We start from the raw sequence: 25,402 nt of genomic DNA on the forward strand, positions 1-25,402 counted from the left end.
CAATATGCTTAATCATCCTTTTTAATGTTGCAATATCATCCATGATGGGGACGTTATCCAAGCTAGTCAAGCGATGTGTCTGAATTAGCTTCACTCCTTGATTTGATTTTAGAAAAAGGATTACCTCCCTGAAACCTTGCATCCACGCCTCATATAATGCTTCTCTGGTTGTGGATAATAGGTTGTTCTCATCATTGCAGGAGTGCCATGAATAACAACCTTTATGAATGGATTGGCCTAAACGATTTTTTATCACAAAGACACCTCCATTCCAATTAGCTTCGTGTGAACGCTTTTTGTGTCAACTATTATTATTGCTTGCCAATTCTAAATTTGGCGTGGAATCTGGTTTCCAACAATTACGCTAGTTGTTGAACCAATTTGGATACAATCATCGAAATCTGTTTTCCATTCGGTCAGGAGGTTTCTGGTGCTTGAAATGGCTTGTTGAACATCAGCAATTTTATTTTCAAATATAACCTTATTTTTGTTGCTCCAAATCACCCAAAGAGTGGCACTAATATCTGTAAGAACTATCTTCCTATCCATTACCTGCTTTGTATTTTTCAAGAGTGGTTATCAACCATTGTCGAACAGATGGAATAACATTAGATTGAAAGTTCCGAGGCGAGGCAAACCATAAAGCTCTAGCAAAAGGACATTTAAGTAAAAGATTATCCAATGTTTCATCTTCTTGATCACACATTACACATTTGGGGCTAACAATAATTTGTCTTCTAATTAGCTCCATTCTACTCGGTAACCCATTGTGTAATAATTTCCAGAAGAACAAATGGATTTTATATGGGGTTTTTAATCTCCAAAGATTTTTCCAGCCCATTCCATTCATACCATAATTAGCTGTCCCATATTGCTCCTTAGTAATCAATTGTATCATTCTCCACCTTGTATGTCCCTTTCTGCGACTGAGACCATAAGATTTTATCCAGAGCTCCAAACATTAAATGTGGGGTATTGATAATCTCTCGTGCAACTCTCATGTCATATATATTTGCAATGAGCTCAGCTTTTCAAGTACCTGTTTTAGAGTCCATAAGATTTCGAACTATGCCTTTGTCAAGTCGGTATTCCAACAATGTTGTTTCATTACGAGGTCTATACCATAGCGGATCCCTTAATTTAATGTTATCACCCATTTCTACTTGGCATTTAGCTCCTGAAAGTTGTGTTTCTTTTGTCATCCATATTCCTTTCCATATTTGGGATGCAATAGCTAGACATCTTTCCATACCCCAAACATTAGGAACTTTTGGAAAATACTTTCCTTTAGGAGTAGTGGCTAGTAATGATTGAGGATTCTGAGTTATTCTCCAGTATTGTTTGGCTAGGAGGGCTTGATTGAATTGTTTTGTCTTCCTAAAATCTATCCTTAGGTTGGAAAATTGTATCCCAAGCTATGGTATGTAATTTCCTAACTTCTACAGTGTTTCCCCACCAAAAATCTCTAATGATTCTATCAATTCTATTGCATGTATCTTTTGGCAATCTATGGAACGACATAGAATATATTGGCATCGCTTGCATGACCAATTTAATAAGAGTTAGCTTCCCCGCAGATGATAAGAGTTTACCTTTCCAAGTTTGAAGTCTACTTTGTAGCCGATCAATGATTTGGTTGCCAATTTCTCTCCTTGTTGTTCCTAGGTCCACTAGGATCCCTAAATATTTCCCAATCTTTGCTGCAATGTTTACTGTTAACTTTTTGGCTAAGTCTTCTTTTATAGCTTCATCGCAGTTGGGACTAACCATCATGACTGATTTGGTGCCATTTATCTTTTGACCCAACATTTCGCAAAAGCTTTGAAGGGTTTGGCTGAGCTTTTCTGTAGTTTGATTGACAACTTTGAAGAAGATAATAATGTCATCCGCAAATATGAGGTGAGAAATAGGAAGCCCTCCTTTATTTATTTCCAATCCCTTCAGCATGCCTTTAGATTCTAAATCTTGAAACATGCATGAAAGTATAATTGTGCAGATAATGAATATGTATGGTGATAATGGGTCACCTTGCCTTATACCACAATTAGGTTTGAATTTTTCTGTGGGAGTACCATTGACTAGAATGATGTATGTCACTGTGCTGACACATTGCATTACCAATTGAGTCCATTGTTGGCTAAAGCCCATTTTTTGGAGTGTGGCTTCAATAAAATTCAAATTTAGTCTATCATAAGCTTTGCTCAAATCCACTTTCAGTGCAGCGAAACGAAGTCTTCCCTTTTTTTTCCTCTTAATTGTGTGGAGTAATTCATGAGTCAAGATGATATTGTCAGTGATCAATTTACCCTTAACAAATGCATTTTGATGAGGAATGATAAGATCATCAAAGATTAGTTTTAGCCTATTTGCTAAAACTTTGGCAGCAATTTTGTATGCCGCATTGCATATGCTAATAGATCTATACTCACTAATTTCCTCCAGATTAAGACTTTTAGGAACCAAAGTGATAAACGTGATGTTAAGTTCCTTAAGAATGTAGCATGTTCTGAGAAACCTTAATGTTACTTGTATTACTATTTGTCCCATTGTATCCCAACATTTTTGTAAGAGCATTGCAGGAATGCCATTTAGGTCTAGTGCTTTCTAGGAATCCAATTGGAAAGCGGCCTCTTTAATCTCCTCTATATTGAACTCCCTATCCAATATTTGTCGATGTAGGTGCGAGAGTCCTGGTAGTGTGTATGTATTCAAGACCTCCATAATACTCTTTGCACTTTTGTTTGATTCTGATTGGAAGATTCTTTGGAAATGTTGTTGTATATGTTCCCTTAACTTCTGATCTTCATCTATCCATTGATTTGAGTGGTTCTTTAGTCTTGTGATGCGATTGGTTGCTCTTCTCTTGCGAACAATAGCATGGAAGTATCTAATATTTCTGTTGCATTTTTTTGTCCAATCCTTCCTTGCATTTTGTGCCCAAAACACTTACTCCATATTTAGAAGTTGTTGGACTTTTTTTTTTTTTTTTGGGCAATTTCTGGATTGTCACTATGGTTTTGTGTATATGCAAGCTCCTCCTTTGTTTTGGAAAGTTTCTGGTGCAAATTTCCAAATTCATTTTTATTCCAACTAATGTAAGCTTGCTTGACATTGCATAATTTTGATTTAAGGATATAAGTAGGGGAACGTGAGATTTTCTTTTTGCCATTCCTTCTAGATTATTTGTTTACATCTTGGGTACATTAGACACATAGCTTCAAATCTGAACGGCCTTCTTCTGTAAATGGGAATGTTGTTGATGTCTAAGACTAGTGATGCATGATCAGATATCGTGATAGGCCAGGCTTCAAGAGTACAATGTTCAAAGGTATGTAACCATGCATTGTTAATAAACGCTGTCTAATTTTTCCAGGACAAGATCATCACCACCTCTTTTATTTTTCTATGCGTATTTGACTCCCATTGATTGTAATGGTATCATCTCTGTGTCTTGTAGACAAGTATGCAAATCTGATGCTCCTGGGCAATTGTGGAAGGTTGAAGATTGTTTATCTACATTAAATAACACCTCGTTGAAATCACCAATCCAAATCCAAGGTCCATTTAGATTCTCCTGGAAGGAAACAAATTGGTCCCAAACTTCCTTTCTTTTGCTGGTTTTTGGATGGCCATAAACAAAAGTAAAATAACACAGACCAAAAGTAAGATGTTTCATTCTAGTATGGATGAAATTTTTGGTGGCATCTAATACAGTCAAAATGATATTTTTCCAGCACAACAAAAGCCCCCCCAGATAATCCTACTCTTTCTACTTCACAAAAATTTTCAAAATTCCACTTATGGGTCCAATACTTTCCCCTTCCTTTCTTCTGCTTTGTCTCCATTAAAAATAAGATAGAAGGGTTGGTAGTTTCAGCAATTTTTGACATGAGCTTAAATGCAGAGGTATTATCGAGGCCTCTACAATTCCATACCAATGTCCTCATGGTTGTTGCGGAGGCCTTTCTTGGGCTGCCTCTGAAAGCCTTATGTTTGACAAAAGTTGTATTAGATTGGTAACTATACTCTGCTGATGTTCAGTTCCTGCATTCTGTCTGCTCCAGATAACTTCAGTCTCTTGAAACTGATCTGATCACCGTGTGATCCTAAGTATAAAAATAAACCCATTATTCTCAAACTCAATGTTTTGAAGTGAGGTAATTATTGGATCAACATCTTCATTTAAGTTACAAGTACTATTGGTAAAATTCCACTGCTCTTGAGTCAATCTTCTCCTATTAACTCTGCTTGTCTCTCCATCTTCCTCATCCCGCTATTTCGTAGAGGAGGATGGTCTTGAGCCATAATCTGCTTGTGATGCCGAAGGAGATAATCCTTCCATTGATGTAGTCCTACTTGGAACAATGTCTTCAATTGCAATTCTTGTTTGCCTTCCAAGAAGTGGGTTTGTTACTAGATTTGAGTCGTGGTTAGGTTAAGTAGAATTGATGTTATCCAACCACAGAGGGACCAGTTGTTGAAAAAAGAGGCCCATTGATTGTAAAGTGTTCTGAGAAAGTAATTGAACCAGACAAAGAATATAGCTAGGGGATTGTGTATTAGATAGATATACCATCATCTCTATTCCCATTAAAAATCAGTTGTCAATGCTCCTGCAAGCTTCTGATTCCAAATCATGCATTCTGCTGTGTGAATTCTGCCAGGTTGTAATTTCTTGATTCTAAGTGCTCTCCTATGGAACAGCTTGTTCCATCCTAGTAAGAATACCAGTTGTGATTTGGGTTTCATCTGGATCATTTGTTGTTCCGCTGCTCTCTCCCACATGAAAATGGGAATGTCCATTCCACCTTGTCTCACTTGAGTCCTCATAAGCCTCTGGGTTGTTCACTAGAAATAGCTCTACACAGAAATTTTGGCAGTCATCACAGTCCATGTTGCATGGTGCTGCTGGTTCCCAATCCATACTAAAAATTTCTGCATTAGTCCATCCACTATAACCTTCTTCAACATCAACAAATCTTAGATTGGAGCCTTATGGTGGCATCCAACATTCAGATTGATTTGCATTTTGGTCAGTTGTGGGGGTTGATATGGGACGAGGTGATTGGGGTGTTTGGTGGGTCAAGTTCATTGTCCGAGTCTGTAAAAAGATTATTTCCCCAAAAGCTGTCATTTGTTGGACTATTAGGATTGATGTGGCTAGCTTCTTGGTGATGTACATCTAAATCATCTAAATTGGTTACCACAAATCTATCAAATCTGGAAATAGTAGAGTAATGGTGGGCCGTTGTGGTATTTGGAGGATGTGGTAGTGTATTCAAATGCTGATTTGGGCGTTGGTATGTTTGGTGTGCTGGTTGTGATTAAGTTTGATTTGAGTGTTGATGTATTGGTTGTGTTTGAGGTTGGTTGGGTTGAGTAGGACTAGGAGTAGAACTAGAATCATACCTCACCCTTGTGGTCCTACGGCTTGGATGCTTGCGAAATGCTCTGATGTCATCAGTGTACATTACTTCCATAAGATCAAGAGCAAACTCCATGGGGTATTGAACTCGGATTCAATAAGCTTGGTCTCTCAGAAGTTCTTCTATATCAAACATGTCCATTTGGCATTGTGAGCGAGCATGACCAATGATTCCACATCTTTTGCAAATCTTGAAGACTCTTTCATATCTACACTTCACCCAAGTATATTGCCCATCATCCCTTTTAAGAACGAAGCTAGCTATCAGTGGAAGCCATGGGTCAATCTTACCTCGAATTCTCATAAATCGTATGTTTCGTGAAAAGGTGGGTTGCCAGTCAATAGACACAAAATCTCCCAACAAATTTCCAAGAATATGAGCAAGATCAGTATCATGGTATTCTAGTGGGAGGTTGTGTATCAACAAACCAGGGTCCCTCTTAAAGAATGTACTCTTGGTCTGATGGGAACTCACAATGTATTATATAAAAATTACCTTGTCTGCCCACTATTCTGATTCCTCCTCTGAGTCTCCAGGCGGAGGCTAGAATAGATTGCATTCTTCATACAGAGAAACACCTTCTGTCAAGGAGGTAACTGGGATGCACGGACGCGGCACCGGAGGTGCCTCACCCGCGTCCGACGCGGCGGGACTCGTTGACGCGCGAGGGACGTCGCTGCTCGCGCGTCGGTGCGGCGTTCGGCTGTGTCGGCCACGTGGCATCTTATTTTTCCTGCCGACTCGCACCGACGTGGCGCCGATTCGGCCAGAATCGAGCTGTTTCGGCCGGCGACCGAAACGGCCGAAACAGGCCCGAAACGGCCAAAACAGACCGAAACAAGCCTCGAATCATTCTGCATCAGCCGAAATCGGCTCTAAATGAGACCCAAAAACCCTAAATCTATCATTCCTTAATTTTATTTTGAATATTTGTTGCTTCTTTGTGTTTCCTTTTTGGTTTTGTGTTGTATTTTGTGTTTCTTGCTTTTTTCTTTCTTTGTTTTGTGAATCAAGGCATAGTAAATTAGTAATATGTTTTTTAAGAATATTTTAATAGTAAAAATATATAGAAAATATAAATAAAAATATTTTTAATAATTTTTTAATTGCCGAGTCCCACCGCACCCGCACCCGCACCCGCACCCGCACCCGCACCCGTGCTTCATAGGGAGGTAACCTCCAATACATTGTCTCCAAAACACTCTGTTACTCTCCAAAGACTCTCTATCCATTTGGATAACTGGACCCCTCCTCGAATGGCATTGTTTTCATGGAAATTGTGAACTCCCATTTCCTTATCATCTATCCAAGCCTCCGAATCACTACTATCACTCCATCCAATTTCTCTATTATTTTGGCTAGGTTCCAAAGTGTTGAAAGGAAGAGTTTTGATGTTGGGTTTATGGATTATTTTGCGGTCATGTATATCTGGAGATTGAGGTGGGTTCTGATTGTGAAATGGAGGTATATGATATTGAGAGGAACTTTCCAGTACTATCTCTTTATAAGCAAAGGAGTGGAATGATTGCATTTTATTGCTAATTGGTGAAGGTCGGATTTATGTGTTGTACTAGTACACAGGAATTTTTTTTTTTTTTTTTTTGTTTTGTTGAAAGTATAGTAGTGGCTTTTTAGCTTTTATGACTTAAAAGGTATTAATTGTTTATGATTAAAATATTTTTTGTTTACACTGTTGCTTACCTTTTTTTTAAAATTTTTTTTTTTTATTAAGTATGGTCTTTGTGAAATGTGAGGTGCGGCGTATCATTGGAATATATTCCGTGTGCCTTCTTGTTGTTTTGTGAAGTAAGGTTACTTTACCATTAAAATATTTGCACCAAGTTGTTGCGCATAGAAAGATGGAGGATAACTTACCATTTAGGAGGTGAATTACCGGTTGGAAGTTTTTGTGTCACATTAGCTTGTGATTCTGAAATTATGGGTTTGAGTAGCGGCTTGTTCCATTATTTTCCTCACACTCTCTTTAAAGAGTAGAAAGGAGATCTTTTAAAAAGTTGTAGCTACTGCGCTTCAAACCAAGGAAGTCAATACCGTACCGGAGGCTGTACCGGTTTGGCCACCGGTACGATATATTTCGAATACCGGTCAATACCGGTGTACCGTTTCAGGTTTACTGCTATATTATATATATATATATATATATATATATATATATATATATATATATATATATATATATATATAGACACACACATATTAAAATCTCTAGAACCATGTTTATAAACATATAATATTTCACTTATATTATAGTAAATATAAAAGTTTATTATAAAATATTACCTCAATTTAAAACAAATTATTCATAGTTTTAGACTTTAGTATCAAATAAAAGAAAAATAAAACAATATAAAAAATAGAAAATTTAGTTGTTCATTGCATACTAAGAAAACAAATAATACTAAGAAGTTAATATAAATAAGTTACCATTATGCCTTTACAAAAATTTAAAAATTACAAAACTAAAAAATTAAAAAAAAAAAAAAAGTTTTTTTCTATACCGGCCGGTATTGCCCGAAATTGGCCGGTATGGCCGGTACGCAGCCGGTACGGCCGGTATTTTTTCCGGTACAATATAAAAGTGTACCGGTACCGGTGCACTGGCCGGTACCGGTACGGTATCGGCCACACTGCTTCAAACCCTCTTCTCCTCGTTGGAGTCCAATCCTCAGGTTTGTTACTTCTTTGGAGCCTTTTTTTTTTCTTTCTTGAACTTTTTCATTATTCTAGCTATTGTGATGAGATAATAATTAGGCTACTTTAGTCATTGTCTTATTTTATATTAATAGTTTAATTGAATATAAAGTGAAGATTATGAGCCATGGACCATTGAAGAAGTTATAAATACCACTGTACACCCTTAGTGCGATGATTACTCAAACGGTATAAATGCTTGTGAAGTGTGGGGGGCAAGGACCGGGGTTCAAGTTTCTAGGAGAAAGATTCACACATATTTATACTTAGATTAGGCTAGAGTAGAAATTCTATCTTGTATAAAAAAAAAAAAGTTATAAATAGATAATTTGGAGATTATTTCCAAATGCTAAAAAGAATATGTTCAGACTTATGTTACTCAAATCTTTCATGTGGTAATAGACAATGCATATATACCCTTTGTTCCAATTTGTTTGTCTTATTTAAAAATTTCTACATTTTAATGGAACATCATTTATTGTCTTGTTTGCTGTATAAAAAAGTATAAGTTTCCAGAACTACCCTCTTTAATTTAAACTATAGAAAAAGAATGACACTGACTTTTTAAATAAAGTAAAGGGCAAGATATTAATTTTAGAAAGATGACTTCATTTTGGGACATCCCAAAATAAAATAGAAGACCAACAAATTAAGACGGACGGAGCATTTACGAATAGTCTTATACTTTGCCATGTAATAAGTTGGAAAAATATGTTCAGTGTTATCTTACTCATATCTTTAAGAGGGAGTTTCACACACACATATATATATAAATTATTTCAGAGTAAAATTCTATCTAAGATTAAAAAAAAAAAAAAAAAAAAAGTAAGTGTGAAAAGAATTATGAGACATTATTGTTACACCCATAGCCATAGGCATCGCTAGCTTATATATAGTGGCTTCTAAGTTTCGGTTAGATTCAAGAAAGCCTTTGAAAAGTGCCAATTGTAGTACTCATAGTTATGGCCACCATGACTGATACCCAATACTACTTTCTGTGCTTCATCCTTTCCTTCATTTCAATCTTCCTACTGAAGCCCTTATTCAAGAAACCGTCCAAGACAAAGACCTCTCTACACCTCCCTCCAAGCTCACCAGCCCTCCTAATCATTGCTCATCTCCACTATCTTGGTCCATCCTTATACAAATCACTAACCAAACTCTCCACCAAATATGGCCCTCTCCTCTATCTAAAGCTAGGCGTTTCAAGGTGTCTGGTTGTTTCATCAGCCTCCATGGCCAATGAAATATTTAAAACTCATGACTTAGCTTTTGTAGAACGTCCAAGCTTCCCTTTTAGCGATAAACTGCCATATGGAAACAGTGGATTTTTCGTTGCTCTGTATGGTGATCAATGGCGGTTCATCAAAAAACTCTGCATGACAGAACTTCTATCTACCAAGCAGGTTGAAAAGTCACGTGCTGCTAGACACAAAGAACTTGTCCATTTTTTGCTTAAGGTCATATTTTATGTAATTAACTAATTCTTTGACAAAACACACTTTACTTATAATTGAGTAGATCTAGGATGTGTTTAAGACTTCAAGAAATAAGTGTTCAAGTAAAGTATTGAAGTCATGCAAATATGACCAAGAAACAAGTGAAAAAAAAAAAGTGCTTCATTAAAACTTGACAGAAGTCTCGAGAGAATCATTTCTATCAATATTTAATATTGAAGCTCGACACAAACTGTATCTATTAAATATTACAAAATCAGACTCTTCAGATTTGATTACATTCATATTCCTATATATTTGTGTAGGATTTCTTTTCTCACAACCATAGACATATATAAGGATTATTTTGAAGGCCGTCGCGCATGCATTGTGTGACCAAATGCAAAAGGTTGCCTAGTTCACTATTCTCTCTGTAGAAGCTACTACGTCTTACATCAATAGTATTGTGACCAATGAGCTTCCTGATCTTCATTGGTTAGTCACGTACCGGGATTCGTGTATTGAACGGAGAGATTGCCACTACAATACAAGTCTAATTGGGTATTGGGGTAAGGGTTCAACTGTAAGTTGGTATTTCGGGATAGGCCAAAGAGTTTGGTAAGATTTCTTATACTTGTAACCACTTGTGAATGATAAAATTGGATTCTTAAAAGTGGAAACCTTAAAATCACCCGATGGGGTTTTGCCTCGGTGGTTTTCTCCATTCATAAACAAATCACTTGTGTCAAATTTAATTTCCTTTGCATTTAGTTATTTGGTGATTTGTTTGTGCTATCACACCATTACATGAAATTAAACTTAATTAATTAACTTGGGTAATTAATTAATTTGCAAATAGGTCAATTCATTTTCACCTTATCAGTTATGGTTAGATTTTTATTTGCATTCACACGTGCCCACCTACCCCACTCACTTCCATACCACACAAATATCATCTCACACTCTCACTCTCTTGGCTGGTCAACAAGGGTCCTTTATGCTTGTCTGCCTTTTCATTTTCTTTCTCACAAATTCAAACACTCATCTCACACTTTCTCATCCTCTCCCAGTGGTGTACCTCCATACCACCACTTCCACCATCATTTTTTCCGGCAACATTACCGGAAAATCCTTAAGAACCTATAAGCACCTTCACATCTTTTTTGAGGTAAATTTTTTTAATATTTTTGGTGGGTTTTACACTTGTGCTTGAGGTTATTTTTATCTAAACTTTAATAATGATACCCATGTGATTTATGAGCATTGGAAGTGATATTTATGTGTTTATATGTATGGGTTTTGTTCTAGTGAAATTATTTGATAAGTGGGTTTATTGTTTGTGCTAATGGTGTCTATTTAAGGTTTATTTGTGGTGGAAATTTAGGGGTTTTGAGTTATAATATGTGATGGTTGGTAAATCTAATTTTTCCATTGCTATTGGGTTTATTTGGAGTTAGTTGAAGTTCTAAATTTCTTGTCTTGGAGGATGTTTTGATTTTGCTTTCATGGGTCTCTTGATGATGTAGTGTAAACCTTATGGAAGCTAGTCATAATGTTGGAGATGAAATTGAATGGGTTAACTTTATAAATTGGAGTTTATGCCTTGTTAATTAATTTGTTGAGAAACTTTGGAAGTGGAATATATTATTGATGAGGTTAAATACTAGGATTGCCTAATTAAGTGCTTATTTGGCAATTCCTAATAGCTAGATACAATTTCAAGCTTTATGCTTATTGTGATAAGTTTGCTTGATATTGTTTAGGTTCTAGCTAATCTCATTGGAGCTTGGAGAATTAAGCTTTTGCGGGTTGCGAGGTAAGTAGCTTTTTAATGGGAATTTTGAAAAACAACCATGTTGCATAAACATTGTTTTTGGGTCAAACACATTTTGGAAAATTATTTATAGAACTATGTATTCTTAAAAAGTATTGTGTTGTGACCCTACTATATATAATTATATATAAAAGTGCATCATATTTGGTACTGCATATGGTATATTGGAAAATTTAAAAGATGCTTATCTTGTCTTATTATTGGGAAATTGATAGAAAATCTTTTTGACAAGAATAAAGTTGAAAACCTTATCAACTTTGTGGAAGTTAGATTATTTGAGGTCTTTCTGAAATTGTCAAGATATAAACTATGTATTTGAAAGTACATGTATATCTATGAGCTTTATGTTGTTTTAACCTTATGTCATGTGTGATTTCCCAGTGATCACCCGATTTGGTTTCCGTAGTCTTTATGACAACGGAATCAGATCCAGGTCAGTGTTCTTTCACTTTAGATGACACGTTCTTCCTTGTTGTCTATGGGGGGAAGAGACTCCTTGATTGTGTGTGGGTGAGGCTATTGCCCATGGGGCCAAAAGGCCACATGCAAAAGAGGTCCTATTTGATGCACTTTCCCTGCTACCCATGGGGAGAGAGAAAAACCTTAAGAGTATGGGTGAGGCTGCTGCCCATGGGGCCAAGAGATCGCATACTAGAGAGGACAATATCATGTCAATTGTGAATGGGTGGATCTCCTGACCAGTCTATGTGGTAGTGTGGTATATTTGTGATAATTTACTTTATGTTAGATATTATGGCTTTGGAAATTATATTGTTGGTGCTCACTAATTATAGTATATAGTTTCAAGGTATTTACTTTAAGAAACTTTGTATTTCATTATTTAATCATTCTTGTAAAATTATTATTATTGAAGATGAAACTTGCATTTCCCCCACCCCCATTAATTATGTTACTTACTAGACTTTAGCTCATCCTACCTTCAGATTAATTAGCTATACCTTAGGTATGGAGCTTACTTCATTAATGATGATTGGAATGCTATATTAAATTTGGAGACTTCTGCTGTAAATGGTTGGTGACTTGATCTTGCTATGTGCAACGAGACCTTAATTAATTGTATTGGAGGTTGGTCGCTTGAGGTTTGTTAGCCTTTGGCGTGGTAGGCCTAGACTCGATGTTAAGGTCCTTATTCTTGATAAGATTATGATTTTGTGTAATCCAATTGGAGTCTTGTAATATATTCATGTATTATGTGGAGGCACATGACTTTTAGTTATTGTTCATAAATGTGTTATAGAGCTCTGACTTGTAATGTGGAGATTTTGGTATGGTGATATATCCTTAACCTATGGGAAAGAAAGATCTCCTACAGTTTGAATTGTCAAAAGGGAAAAATCTACAATTACCTTTGAGATATATTTTTTGTGCTTTGCACCTTTTTGGGTTTGGGGCGTGACAGCTCAAGCTGCTTAGGTGAGAGCATTTCTATCATGCAACGCTTCTTCATGAACTTCCAATAATCCCCATAAGGAGAAGTGAAAAGTCTAAGGTTTGCAAGTGGTAATTCTTTGGCAAAAGCAAAATTTGTGCGACTTGCAAAAGCAAAGTTGTGGGTTTTGAATATCTCGACTGCCATGGAAGCTGATGTAACAACCAAGCATTGTACCGCGGCCAACCAAAGATATAGAAGAGGGCCATATTGGGTGTAGAGGCTTTGCAAGGATCTGCACAAGGGTGCACCATAGAGGTGATGAAGGTGGCCAATGACAGGAAGGCTTGGTGGACTTGGACAGAGACTTAGATGGGTTGTTATGGCTTGGAAGTTTTGTTGACAAAGGATATAATTAGAAAGGTTAAAGAAATAAAGGAGAGGAAGCCAAGGAAGTAGAATTGGGTATCAATCATGGTGGCCATGTTATGGCTGGTAGGAGTTTGTCTCCTACCATGTTATATAACATTGGTTATGGATCCGAGTAGGTCCTGTCAAGTTGTGCCCTCGAATTCAAATTGAGAAGGATATAATTCTTTGATAAATGATGCATGTTTGCCTTTCTAAAATGGTTTTTATTTTTTATTTTTTTATTTTAAGTAATGATATATGCAGTTATACACAATCATTTTTCACCATTCTTGACATAATAAATTGTAATTGCAGCTGATGATGCAGAAATCATCAGTAAGTAAGTTCGTCCAGATGGATCAACATGAGCTCGTCCAGATGGATCAACACCAAGGTGGTCACCGGTGTGGTGCTGGCCACAGTGTCTCCGATGATAAAGTCAGTGAATATGGCTTGAGAGACGTAGAGAACTTAGTAGTAGGGATTTAAGCTAAGTAGAATGTCTATACCTTCTCTTGGATTTTATGGGTCTATATATATTGGATTTCTTTAGTAGCCATTGCCCTCCTTAAATGGTGGTTTAATGAGAGCTTGGGTAATGTCTCACGTCTTCAATTTGGCCTTTAATAGGACCCCAATGGTTTTCTCACTGATGTGTAACCATTGGGGCATTAAATGGTAGCTTTCATGATGCTCTATCTTTGTCCAAGTTGGTTTCCTTGGACGAGAATAATTACTTGGTCTAAAAGTAGCAATGTTATTGCCACAATATAAGTCAACTATTAATTCACCATACATAAATATTAAGAAAAACACACTATCACCTTGAATTTGTGAAGGCATGTGTATTTTAATCTTTTTGAAAACACACATTCCATACCCTAATTAAATAAAGACACATTTCAACACCAGCATTCACAGTCAAAGAAGAAACAAACCATCAAATCAGTCTCAGACTCTCAGTATTATACCAAAGAAAGGAGTATACCCTTGCCCCCACCAAAACTTCCGGATCATTGGGTAAAGTGGAGTGATCTTTGTTCATCTAAGTCTGTGGGTGGAATGGGTTTTAGAGATATTTAAAATTTTAACAATGCTCTTCTTGCAAAGCATGTTTGGCGGTTATTACATCATAAGGACTCTTTACTTTATAAGGTCTTTAGTGCTAAATATTTCCCTAATAGTAGCATCTTGGAAGCGCCGATTCATCCATGTTGTTCTTTTGCTTGGAGGACCATTTTACAGGCGAGGGATGTCATCAATAATGGTGCAGCGTGGCGAGTGGGGAACGGAGAATCTATCAAAATTTGGGAGCATAAATGGTTGCTTGAGCACTCAAATAGTAAGGTTGTTTCTCCAAGAACTAATACTGATGTTGTTTATGTGAAGGATCTGTTTTTGGTAGGTTGAAGGGTGTGGGATTTGGGTTTAGAGCCGCAGGTTTTCTGCCTTGGGAGGCTGACTTGATCTGAAGAATTCCAGTGAATGAGGAGTTCGTAGCTGGTTTGTTGATCTGGCCTTTCACTCCTACTGGGGACTATAGTGTAAGGAGCGCTTATCGTATGTTGGAATCTAATGAAAGGAGTGTTAATCCAGGGTCATCTTCCAAGGATGGGCAGTGCAAGGTTTGGAAGGGGATTTGGAAGATCAAAACTCCGAATTGGATTCGGCACTTCATCTGGAGAGCTGCTCGTGATTCTTTATCTACTAATCAAAATCTTCGACATCGTCATGTACCTGTGGAAGCTTCTTGTCCAACCTATGATGAGCATTCAGAATCTCTAATTCATTGTTTGTGGTTGTGTGAGCATGCCTAGGCTGTGTGGAAATCCAACATTCATTTTGTCTGATTTTGTAGAAAACAGTACAGGAGTTTTTTTGAATTATTTGAGGAAGTATTGGATATGGCTTCAGAATTTCAGGTTGCTCTATTTTCGACTATTTTCCTGGTGTTTGTGGCAGAAGCAAAACAGATTGAGGGAGCATCAATCTACTTGGCCGTTGCTTGAAGTGGGTGAGAGGGCTGTCATGCTGGTTCAGGAATTCCTTGATTTGTGCAGTCCTGTTGCGTTGCCGAGAGGTTTTGGTGTTCAAGTTTGATGATCTCGGCCTCCAGAAGGAGTTTTTAAGTTGAATTTTGATGCTACCTTGTTTGATGGCAGCTCGTCGAGCACTTCTTTTTACGCAAGAACTGAGTCTCTCTAAGGTGATGACGAAGGGAGATTGTCTTCAAGTGGTTTTAGCTTTGAACTCTTCGGTCAGCTGCAACACGTTGTATGGAAGAGGAGGCATGTCGTCAAGCTTGTTAGTTTTAGATTTGCAGGTTTAGTCATGTGCGTCGAGGTGGGAATAAGTTAGGCCACGGCCTCGCTAGAAGAGCAGTTTCATTTGCGAGTTTAGATGTTTGGGTAGAAGAACTACCTTTTGATTTGGAAAGTGTATTCCAAACTGATTTTCTTAATTAATAAGAGCTTACCTTTTTCTCAAAAAAAAAAAAAAAAAGAAAGAAAAAAGAAAGGAGTGCACGTTAAGTATATATAAGGTGAGTGAGCTGCCTTTTAAATTATTAACGAAGATAAGGGACAAGTAGATCATTAGAGGAGATTATGGGACTTTTCTAGCTTACATGATCCTAATTTAGCATCCACATGTACATGATCATTAAATATTGAGGCTTCCTCTGTTAGCTTAAAGATTTGTTTCCCATTCATATCCACGTTTAAAGATTCCCATTGATACAACGAAACGTCACTGATTTAAAGTCAGCTTCTTCATTAATTATTAAGCAATTAAATCTCAATTATTTTCTGCCGCCTCCCCTCCTCTGGACAAAAACTCACTCAAAACAAATTAAAATTAACATATTAAGTTTCTAGAATTACCCTCTTTAATTTAGACTACAGAAAAAGAAGGGCACTGACTTTTTAAATAAAGTACAAGGTAAGATACAAATTTTATTTACTAATTTTAGAAATATGACTTCATTTTGGAATATCCAAAAATAAAATAGAAGACCAACAAATTAGGACATAGGGAGCATATACAAATAGTCTTATATGTTGCCATGTAATAAGTTGAAAAACATATGTTTGAAATTATCTTACTTATAATGTCAAGAGAAAGTTTTACACACACACACATATATATATATATTATTTTAGAGTAGAATTTTATCTAGGATAAAAAAAAAAAAAAAAAAAGTAAGTGTGAAAAGAATAGTGAGAAATTATTGTTACACCGACTCTATTTCACAGTGGCCTATAGGCATCGCTAGCTTATATATAGTGGCTTCTAAGTTTCGTTTAGATTCAAAAAAGCCTTTGAAAAGTGCATATTGTAGTACTCGTGGTTATGGCCGCCATGACTGATACCCAATACTACTTTCTGTGCTTCATCCTTTCCTTCATTTCAATCTTCCTACTCAAGCCCTTTTTCAAGAAACCCTCTAAGACAAAGACCTCTCTACACCTCCCTCCAAGCCCACCAGCCCTCCCAATCATTGGTCATCTCCACTATCTTGGTCCATCCTTATACAAATCACTAACCAAACTCTCCACCAAATATGGCCCTCTCCTCTATCTAAAGCTAGGCGTTTCAAGGTGTCTGGTTGTTTCATCAGCCTCCGTGGCCAATGAAATATTTAAAACTCATGACTTAGCTTTTGCAGAACGTCCAAGCTTCCCTTTCAGCGATAAACTGCCATATGGAAGCAGTGGATTTTTTGTTGCTCCGTATGGTGATCAATGGCGGTTCATCAAAAAACTCTGCATGACAGAACTTCTATCTGCCAAGCAGGTTGAAAAGTCACGTGTTGCCAGACACGAAGAACTTGTCCGTTTTTTGCTTAAGGTATTGGAGAGTGCTAAGAAAAAACAGACCCTTGACATGAGTGTTGAGATAATGAAGCTCACAAACAATTCTACATTCAGATTGGCAATGAGCATGAGGAGTTTAGACGAGCCTCATGAAGCTGAAAGGATAAGGAAGCTGGTGAAGGAGTCCAATGAAGTTGGCGCAAAGGCATGTCTTGGGGATATGTTTGGGCCACTGAGTAAGTTGGCCTTTTGGTTGTATGGACAGCGGGCCATAGATGTCACCTTGAAGTATGATGAGATTTTAGAAAGGTTTTTGAAACAACATGAAGAGATTAGTAACGAGAGAGAGAACGAGGACTTGATGGATCTGCTATTGAAGGCCTATCGAGATGACAAGTCTGAGTTTAAAATTAACAGAATACATCTCAAGGCTTTCTTGCTAGTAAGTCTCTCTCTTAATGTGTTTTTCTCTTTTCCCACCTCATTTTAGTTGTGTTTGTATTTTTATTTTGGGAAAAACTATTACACATCTTATTATAAACATTCTCACACATATAATCAAACTGCATATTTGAGTGTGTGTAAAATGTTGGGAAAAATTTTATATAACTATGAATAAATTTCAGTAAGCACAACCATACAAGAACACAAAAATTTACATGGAAACTCTTTCTCCTTGAAAGGAAAAACTACGAGATAAATTCCGAATAATTTTACTAGATTAAATAGATATTACAATATTTAGAAATACAACTTGAGTAAAGAGAAAACTCTCTTTTTCTTTTCACTCACTGTTCTCTTCCTCGTTGTGTATTTTCTCTTACCCTCTCTATTTTTCTCTTCTCTTTTGCTTTCACTCACGTAGTTCTTCAAGACTGCACCAGTCCGCACACTTTTGGGATTTCACTTCTTTTCTTCACATCTTCAAATGGCCGAATGACCTCTCCTTTTATTTCTTCATCTTTTCCTTCTTTTCTCTCTTTCACTCTTCACATCTAGTCACACTAAATGCAAGCCACTTACCTTGACTTTGCTTCAACCAAAATCTCTTTCTTCAGCTCTCCCTTAGGCTGAATGACCCTTACCTTTTGCTTCTTTCTTTTCTTTCTTCCTTCCAACGTGTCTCATAAGTTTAACATCACATATTTATTTATGTTGCTTGACTTTTGTACATCCCTTCTTAAATGTTGCTGGACTTTTGTACATAATTATAGAGGTGAAAATGAACCCAATTCTTCTCTTACGGACAAGTTGCAATCCCATTTCACTTTGCTGACTTCTCAGCACTTGTCCAACAAGCTCATTTAATGAGTTAAGACAAAGTGTGGGCTAGAACATGGTGCAATGCACCCAACATAAGAGTGTGTACAATAGGGTACGAGTAATAAACACCTCCCAAACTGTTATTTTGGCTTTCCCTATTCTGATGAGTCTTCACATTCATGAGTAATTTATCTAAAGAACATGAATAATAATTCTTCCATTTATTTGAAAGACCTATAAGATTATGTACCATTTCCTCATAAACCAATTTCAACTGCTACATCACATTGACAGCGAACAAACTTTGTAATATTTATAAATAAATAAAAAAACATTTTAAAGTTAATTTCTACAGGGTCAAACTAATCTATCTGAAGCAAAAAGCTTTGCAGTTTAAGTAGTTGACACTTTTTGGTGTTTTCAATGAAGGTATCTAAGATTTAAATTCCCAAACTCCCAATTATTGATATATATATATATATATATAAGGAACTAATCTACATGAAAACAAAACAAGAGGAGAGCTTCAGTTTTTTAATTATACTGACAATAACATCCATATCAAAAATATTTGGAAATAATTTGATATATAGTAATTACATGCAGTAAACCCATCACTAAATATTAGTTAAAATAATTACACTACAATATTCTCAACACTTTCAAACATATCAAAGATAATTTACAAGAAGTTTATTTTCTATGTCTATGTCTATTTCATCTATTTAAAAGTTACCCTTTTCCCCAGGATCTATTCCTTGCGGGTGTAGGTACATCAGCAGAGGTAACACTATGGACATTAGCCGAACTCATCAACAATCCTGATGTTTTCAATAAGGTAAGAGAAGAGATAAAATATGAAGTTGGTAATACTAGACTTGTGGAGGAATCAGATGTCCCAAGTCTCCCCTACTTGCAAGCAGTTATTAAGGAAGCATTAAGGTTGCACCCAGCATTGCCTGTGGTAGTAAGAGAATGCCGCGAAGATTGTAAAATCAAAGACTTTGATGTACCTAAGAAAACTATGGTCGCAGTCAATCTGTATGCAATAATGAGAGATGAAAAAATATGGGACTATCCAAATGATTTTCGGCCAGAGAGGTTCTTGGTTTCCTCTAAAGGAAAAGATGGTATGGAACATATACCTTTTGGGGCTGGAAGGCGAGGCTGCCCAGGTGAAAAGTTAGCATTCAGTATGATACAAATTTTAGTTGCAGCAATGGTTCAATGTTTTGATTGGAAGGTTGGTAGAGAAGGAGACAATGTTAAGGTTAATATGCAAGTTGGACCAGGCATCACTAAACCCATGGCCAAACCACTTATATGCCTTCCCATTGTTCACTTTAATCCATTTACTTCTTCCATTTGATTTCCTAAACTTAGGCCACTTAAATTCTGCATGCCCTTTCTTCTGAATAAAAATTCTTGTCTCTTTTTTGTGTTTCACTTCATGTTTCATTGATCATAATTTATCACAAAAAATAAGAGAGAAGATTTTAGGTAAAAGTTATTGAATAAAGTTGCGTAATTATATATGTATTTTTGTTTTCAATATTGGATTACCATCCATATGTAGTGTGTGGTGTTTTAATGCACGCCAGATTTAATAAAATGTTGTAAAAAAATGTGCAATAGTATGAAATAGCTATTTCTAATTGTGTTTCTTTGAAATAAGACAATTTAATGAGTTTTTTTTTTTTTAATTTTTTTACACACCCTAGTTCATTAAATTTTAGTTATTTTCTAGTTTTTGCTTTTATTTATGATTGTAATCTTTAAAAAAAATTATTTGGATGTTCAAATTTATTTTTTAATTCATGATCTATCAATCACGATTCACTCTTATGTTCTATTTGTTTCAGCATTAACGGGAGTATTTTCTAGAAAACTATCTTATTTTCGGATATTTAGTAATAACCTTGAAAATAAGTTTGAAAGAGGAATGCTTTCTGGTGTTTGGTATGCACAAAATTTTTATAAAATTCTTGTACAATTTAAAACATATATAACATGTGTATTGTCAACTGTGTAAATCCAACTAATGTAATCAATATAAATAAAAAATCAAAAAAGAATTTAGTTTTCAAACTAAAATTTTGATAGCAGATACTATCAAATTTAGTTTTCTATTTTTCATGATTTTTACCACTCATTTTGTTTATATATATATATATATATATATATGAATAGTATCGTACGTGCACGCGTACACACACATGTATAAATCAACCATACTTCTCATAATTTAAAATACTCATAAGCTCCATTTTAAATAATTCAAAATTCCACATAGACCAAATAGTTTAACTTGGAAAATAATCTATTACAAATAGTTTGATAAATGCCAAATAGTTGTGTGCCACGTAAGAGAAAGATTATTTTTCAATTATTTATTTATTTTTGGAAAACAACGTTTAAAAAATAAACCTTATATTTATTTGAGTTTTTTATTGACTAAAGATAGTTTTTTATTAACCAATTTATTTTTATGCTACCAAACATTAAAAAATGTGAAATATTATTTTTATAGAAGGTTTTTCAACCAAACAAATAGAACACTGTTATTTTGTTAGATTTCTCAATTTCTACTGCTAATCTTAAAATTCACATTTGTCTAACTTACTTGGTTTTGGGGTTTAATGATTACAAAACATGGTAGAATATTAAAACTGAAATTGCATTCCTAAGAAGTTGTTATGTACAAAGATGACAGAGGATACATGAATTAATAAATAATATTTATTTTTGTCTCAATGATAATCTCCCTAATATGAACTTCTTCTTCTTTGTTAATTATTATTACTAGCATATAACCCGCGCAATGCGCGGGATACTTTAATTCTTATTCAGGGTGGAAAATGAAAATTTAAACAATTCTTTGTTTATTTCTTTTTGATTGTACATTGAATTCCAATCTCAAAAATTCCTATTTTTGATATAAAACATTAAATTACTAAATGAAAAAATATCAATGAAACTTAAATTACAATTAACAAAAACACAACCCATAAACTTAAATTAAATCCAAACACAAACAAACGAAGAAAAAAAAGTCTCATATATACAATGACAATTCAAATATATTAGGAACTGAATTTTTATAGAAAAACACTAATCTTTTAATTAAGGAATTGAATTTTCGCTGTTGAGTATAAAGCTTGATTGGTACTGTTTACTAAACAATTAATATTGAAAAGGGTGCTCGTTTAGCTGTCACAAAAATATCCTATTCCTAATGAAAATAAGATAACCAAAAAATTAAATAAAAACTTATTCTTCACCATGACACCAAACCCCCTAACGGGCCTAACCCCAATCATGGTTCTCGCAATTTAATTCCCATTATCCATGACAAATTATCCCCATTAGTCACTCACCTATATTAGTGCTTCCATGTTCTATTTTCATTAATAACTTACAATTGCTCCATGTGGCCTTATCAGGTGAACTTTAAAGTTTAAAGAAATGATAACTTCAACATGTGGCATTTTGCTAGGCCACACATTTATCTAGTTGCTGTTATTAATCAATACAAAGGCTGGGAAATGAACAATTTTATAGTACAAACATCTTTACAACACAACTTGAGCTCTCAAACAAAGCATACAATATTGATAGACATTATAATGAGTAGAAACTGCACTTGATGTGGCTCACTACATAAGTAACAACATATTAATGCCCATCCAAATCATGCTTCAATGTTGTTTCTTCAGCTTGCTTAAACTGAAAATCATATCCAGTTGCAATTAGTTAGTCTTAGCGCATAGGTAGAAAGTCAATAAATAAGCCAGACAAAATTTAAAAAAAAAAAAAAAAAAAGAATCTCAACTGCTCTACAGTTTCAATCTTGTCTCTCCCACTACAGATCATATCAAATCCTCCCTGATAAAAAGAAAAGGCGAGCAAATTAAATATGACTATCTTATAACTTCAACATGCATGGTTACATCTATAGCTCATGACTAAATTACATATATAGTTAGTAAAACTTTTGCACAGGTATGTTTGGCAAGCCCAAAACACCCAGCTTTTTGAACTTATTTTGGCAGGCGTTACATTGAAAGAATCCTTTCCCCCTCCTTTTCTAGGGTACTATTAGCAAATAACCAATCAACAAAGAAATAATAGCCACTAACCCATGCAATGCATAGGCAAAATTCTTATGAAAGTATAATTTATAGATAAAAAAAGCTTTCTAATTTTACATGAACTATATAATTGTAAAAATTCAAGAAGTGAACTCTCCATTGTAATGAATAATTCATGTTCGAAAAGTAGTTACAACATGTTAAAAATTCGCCTACTTCTACTACTACTTTGGGCTTGGCTTTTTCTCAAACATCTTCTATACATAAAGTAGCAAAAAGGTTTACGTCCTTACCAAGTGAGCAAAAACAACCTTACCATGTGGCTGAGGACCATTCTAAGCAGTCGAAAGTAAATAGAAGTAAACAAACCAAAATTGATGGCCTTTTTGTAAAAGAACCAAGATGTAAACTAACACCAAAGTTGACATTCATCAAATATTAATGTGTGTGTGTGTATATTTTTTCCCTTTTTTTTTTTATCACAGACCACACATTATCATCAATAATAAGATCAAATTCAAAATCCCCAAATCAAGGCCTTCAAAGTAGAAAGGAACCTAAATACCTATACTTCCTATACAACAGTAGCTATTTAATTAATTGAGTCAAAGAAAACCCAAACTATCCAAACCCCAATTTTGCTTCAAAACCGAGATGGAAAAATAAATTTTCCACCTTAAATAGCTAGAACCTAAAGAAAGAAAGAAAAAAAAAAACCGTTTAAAAGCCGGCAAACCAAAGGCCAACCATTCAGCCACAGCAACCCAAAACACCAAAGCTGATCACCCACAACCACAAACAAAATTCCATGAACAATTGAAGTGGAGAGAGAACAGTACATAGGAAATAATAAGCTTGCAACGCTAAAGAACATGTAGCCACTAGATTGCATGTTCTTTATATTCTTAACATGCATGTCAAATTTCCTACCAATTCAGACTTGATAATTAATTCGATATGAAATAAGTTTTTTTGGTAGAAAATGACATGTGCCTTAGCAATCAATGCACGGAATTTATTTTTCTGAAATTTCTTCAAAATTATAATCAAACAACACCAAGTTATAATTTTAAAAAATATGCATTAAAAAAAGGAAAAAAAAAAAAAAGCTTAAAGAAGAGAGGATCACTTTGTCAAAGTCCCATGACTTATATTCTTAACACGCATGTCAAATTTCCTACCAATTCAGACTTGATAATTAATTCGATATGCAATAAGTTTTTTTGGTAGAAAATGACATGTGCCTTAGCAATCAATGCATGGAATTTATTTTTCTGAAATTTCTTCAAAATTATAATCAAACAACACCAAGTTATAATTTAAAAAATATGCATTAAAAAAAGGAAAAAAACAAGCTTAAAGAAGAGAGGATCACTTTTTCAAAGTCCCATGACTTATGCAATCATTGCACAAAATGTTTGCCCCATTTTAATCCTATAGTATCAACACTATCTATGCATTTGAGGACCACTTTTGACCTTTTAAAAAACACAGAGTGCCAAGTAAAACTGTAAATTAAGAAAAATGACCCCTAAAATAGCAAAATTAGGATGTTGCATAATACTACAGTTTTCCAAAGTACTATGAAATTACAGGTCTGTACTTTGGTGACACTTTGTCTAAAATTATTCAAGTTTTTGAAGTGCTACATAAAATCACAGGGTCAATCAAAGTTAGTCAATATCCTTAGAGAGAAATTAGTACCAATTCAGACTTGATAATTCAACATTTGTAATTTAGAAAGCAAAGATGAGCGAAATTAAAACTGGATAACCCATTTCACCTAAAAAATGCTCATATCCTAACGCTAATCAATCTAAATAATATCTATATTAGAATTAAATTGTAGAGTATTGATTGCCAAATTCAAATTTATAGATGCCTAAATTATAATAATTCAAATTACTGCATCATGAAAGTTTGAGAAAGCTGTAAGGTGCAATGAATAAAAATGAAATTTCTAATTCTGTCAATGTGAATTAACTACATTTGAAATTACCTGAATTCTTTCTATCTTTCTCACAATGTCAAAAATCTTCTTAAGTACCTCTTTGTTTGATTTTTGATGCCCTTACAAAGACAAAATGACATTGAGCAACATTTATGAATTCACTCAGTGAACGATTTTTAAATTCTGAACAAAAATGAAAAAATTGAAATCCTACAAACATGAGAATGTACTTGGTGAATCTAGTGGAACACACTTGCACAACATTACTATCCCTCCAAGATAGCAAGATATTATTATCACAAATTAAGATGCATCAAAAGGAAAAGAGCAAGAAACTAAATTCATATTAATGGATAAATAAGAAAGGATAATGCATTAAAATTTAAAACAACTATTCCATAGCAAAAGAGTAAAAGGTACTTCAAAATTAGTTCCTATAATCTCATGCCTCAAAGGAAACAACAATTTTTGAAAATTTTATTGACTAAATTCTTTTAACAAACAAGTAGAGTGCATCATTAAACAAAAAATAGATAAATAGATATTGGGACTCAAAGCTCAAATATTTGACATATTAAAGAAGAAATAGAAATCCTATTCAGATGCAAATATTGCAATATTAGCCTTGTTGATCAAATCTGACAAACCTCATTTTGGATGGGCAACAAATCTCCAATGCTTGTCATGCTACTTGTGTCTCAAACTCTCTCTTACGTTTGGCCTCATGGACATCTTCTATATCCGCTTGCCTTCATGGTTCCACTCAACTAAAACCAAAACAAAAAAAAATCAGAATTAGGAAGCAATCTTCGAATAGTTTGAGGGGAATTGAGAAACGAAAGGAAAAAAATTGATCTTGTAAAAAGAAAAAAAAAAAAAAAAAAACAGTCCACGTTATAACAATCGAAAAGCCACATAGAAGATCAAATAACCATCGTTGTTGGGCATGTAAAACGCCAACTATCCAACAATCACCATAAAAACCTTCTCCCTTCTTGACCTGAGTTTGCTCCACTGCCTTTCTCTTCTTTTCTAATAACCCATCTTCTTCTTTAATGACCCAGATAGCGAGC

At 34.9% G+C, this 25,402-nt stretch overlaps 1 protein-coding gene and 1 long non-coding RNA gene across 2 annotated transcripts; both read left to right on the top strand.

Moving 5' to 3' along the window:
• The first annotated feature begins 10,619 nt into the window (after positions 1-10,619).
• On the top strand, positions 10,620-12,253 carry LOC142614734 (uncharacterized). Its single transcript, XR_012840531.1, has 3 exons — positions 10,620-10,742; positions 11,338-11,390; positions 11,790-12,253. It is a non-coding gene; the product is annotated as an uncharacterized LOC142614734 (long non-coding RNA).
• A 4,200-nt stretch (positions 12,254-16,453) lies between these two features.
• LOC142617902 (cytochrome P450 705A20-like) lies at positions 16,454-19,731 on the top strand. Its single transcript, XM_075790876.1, has 2 exons — positions 16,454-17,466; positions 19,036-19,731. The coding sequence occupies exons 1-2, from the start codon at positions 16,561-16,563 to the stop codon at positions 19,654-19,656; spliced, it is 1,527 nt and encodes a 508-aa protein (XP_075646991.1). The 5' UTR covers positions 16,454-16,560; the 3' UTR covers positions 19,657-19,731.
• The last annotated feature ends 5,671 nt before the right edge of the window (positions 19,732-25,402 follow it).

The sequence above is a fragment of the Castanea sativa genome, chromosome 11 (genome assembly GCF_040712315.1).
Source record: "Castanea sativa cultivar Marrone di Chiusa Pesio chromosome 11, ASM4071231v1".
Classification (NCBI taxonomy): Eukaryota; Viridiplantae; Streptophyta; class Magnoliopsida; order Fagales; family Fagaceae; genus Castanea; species Castanea sativa.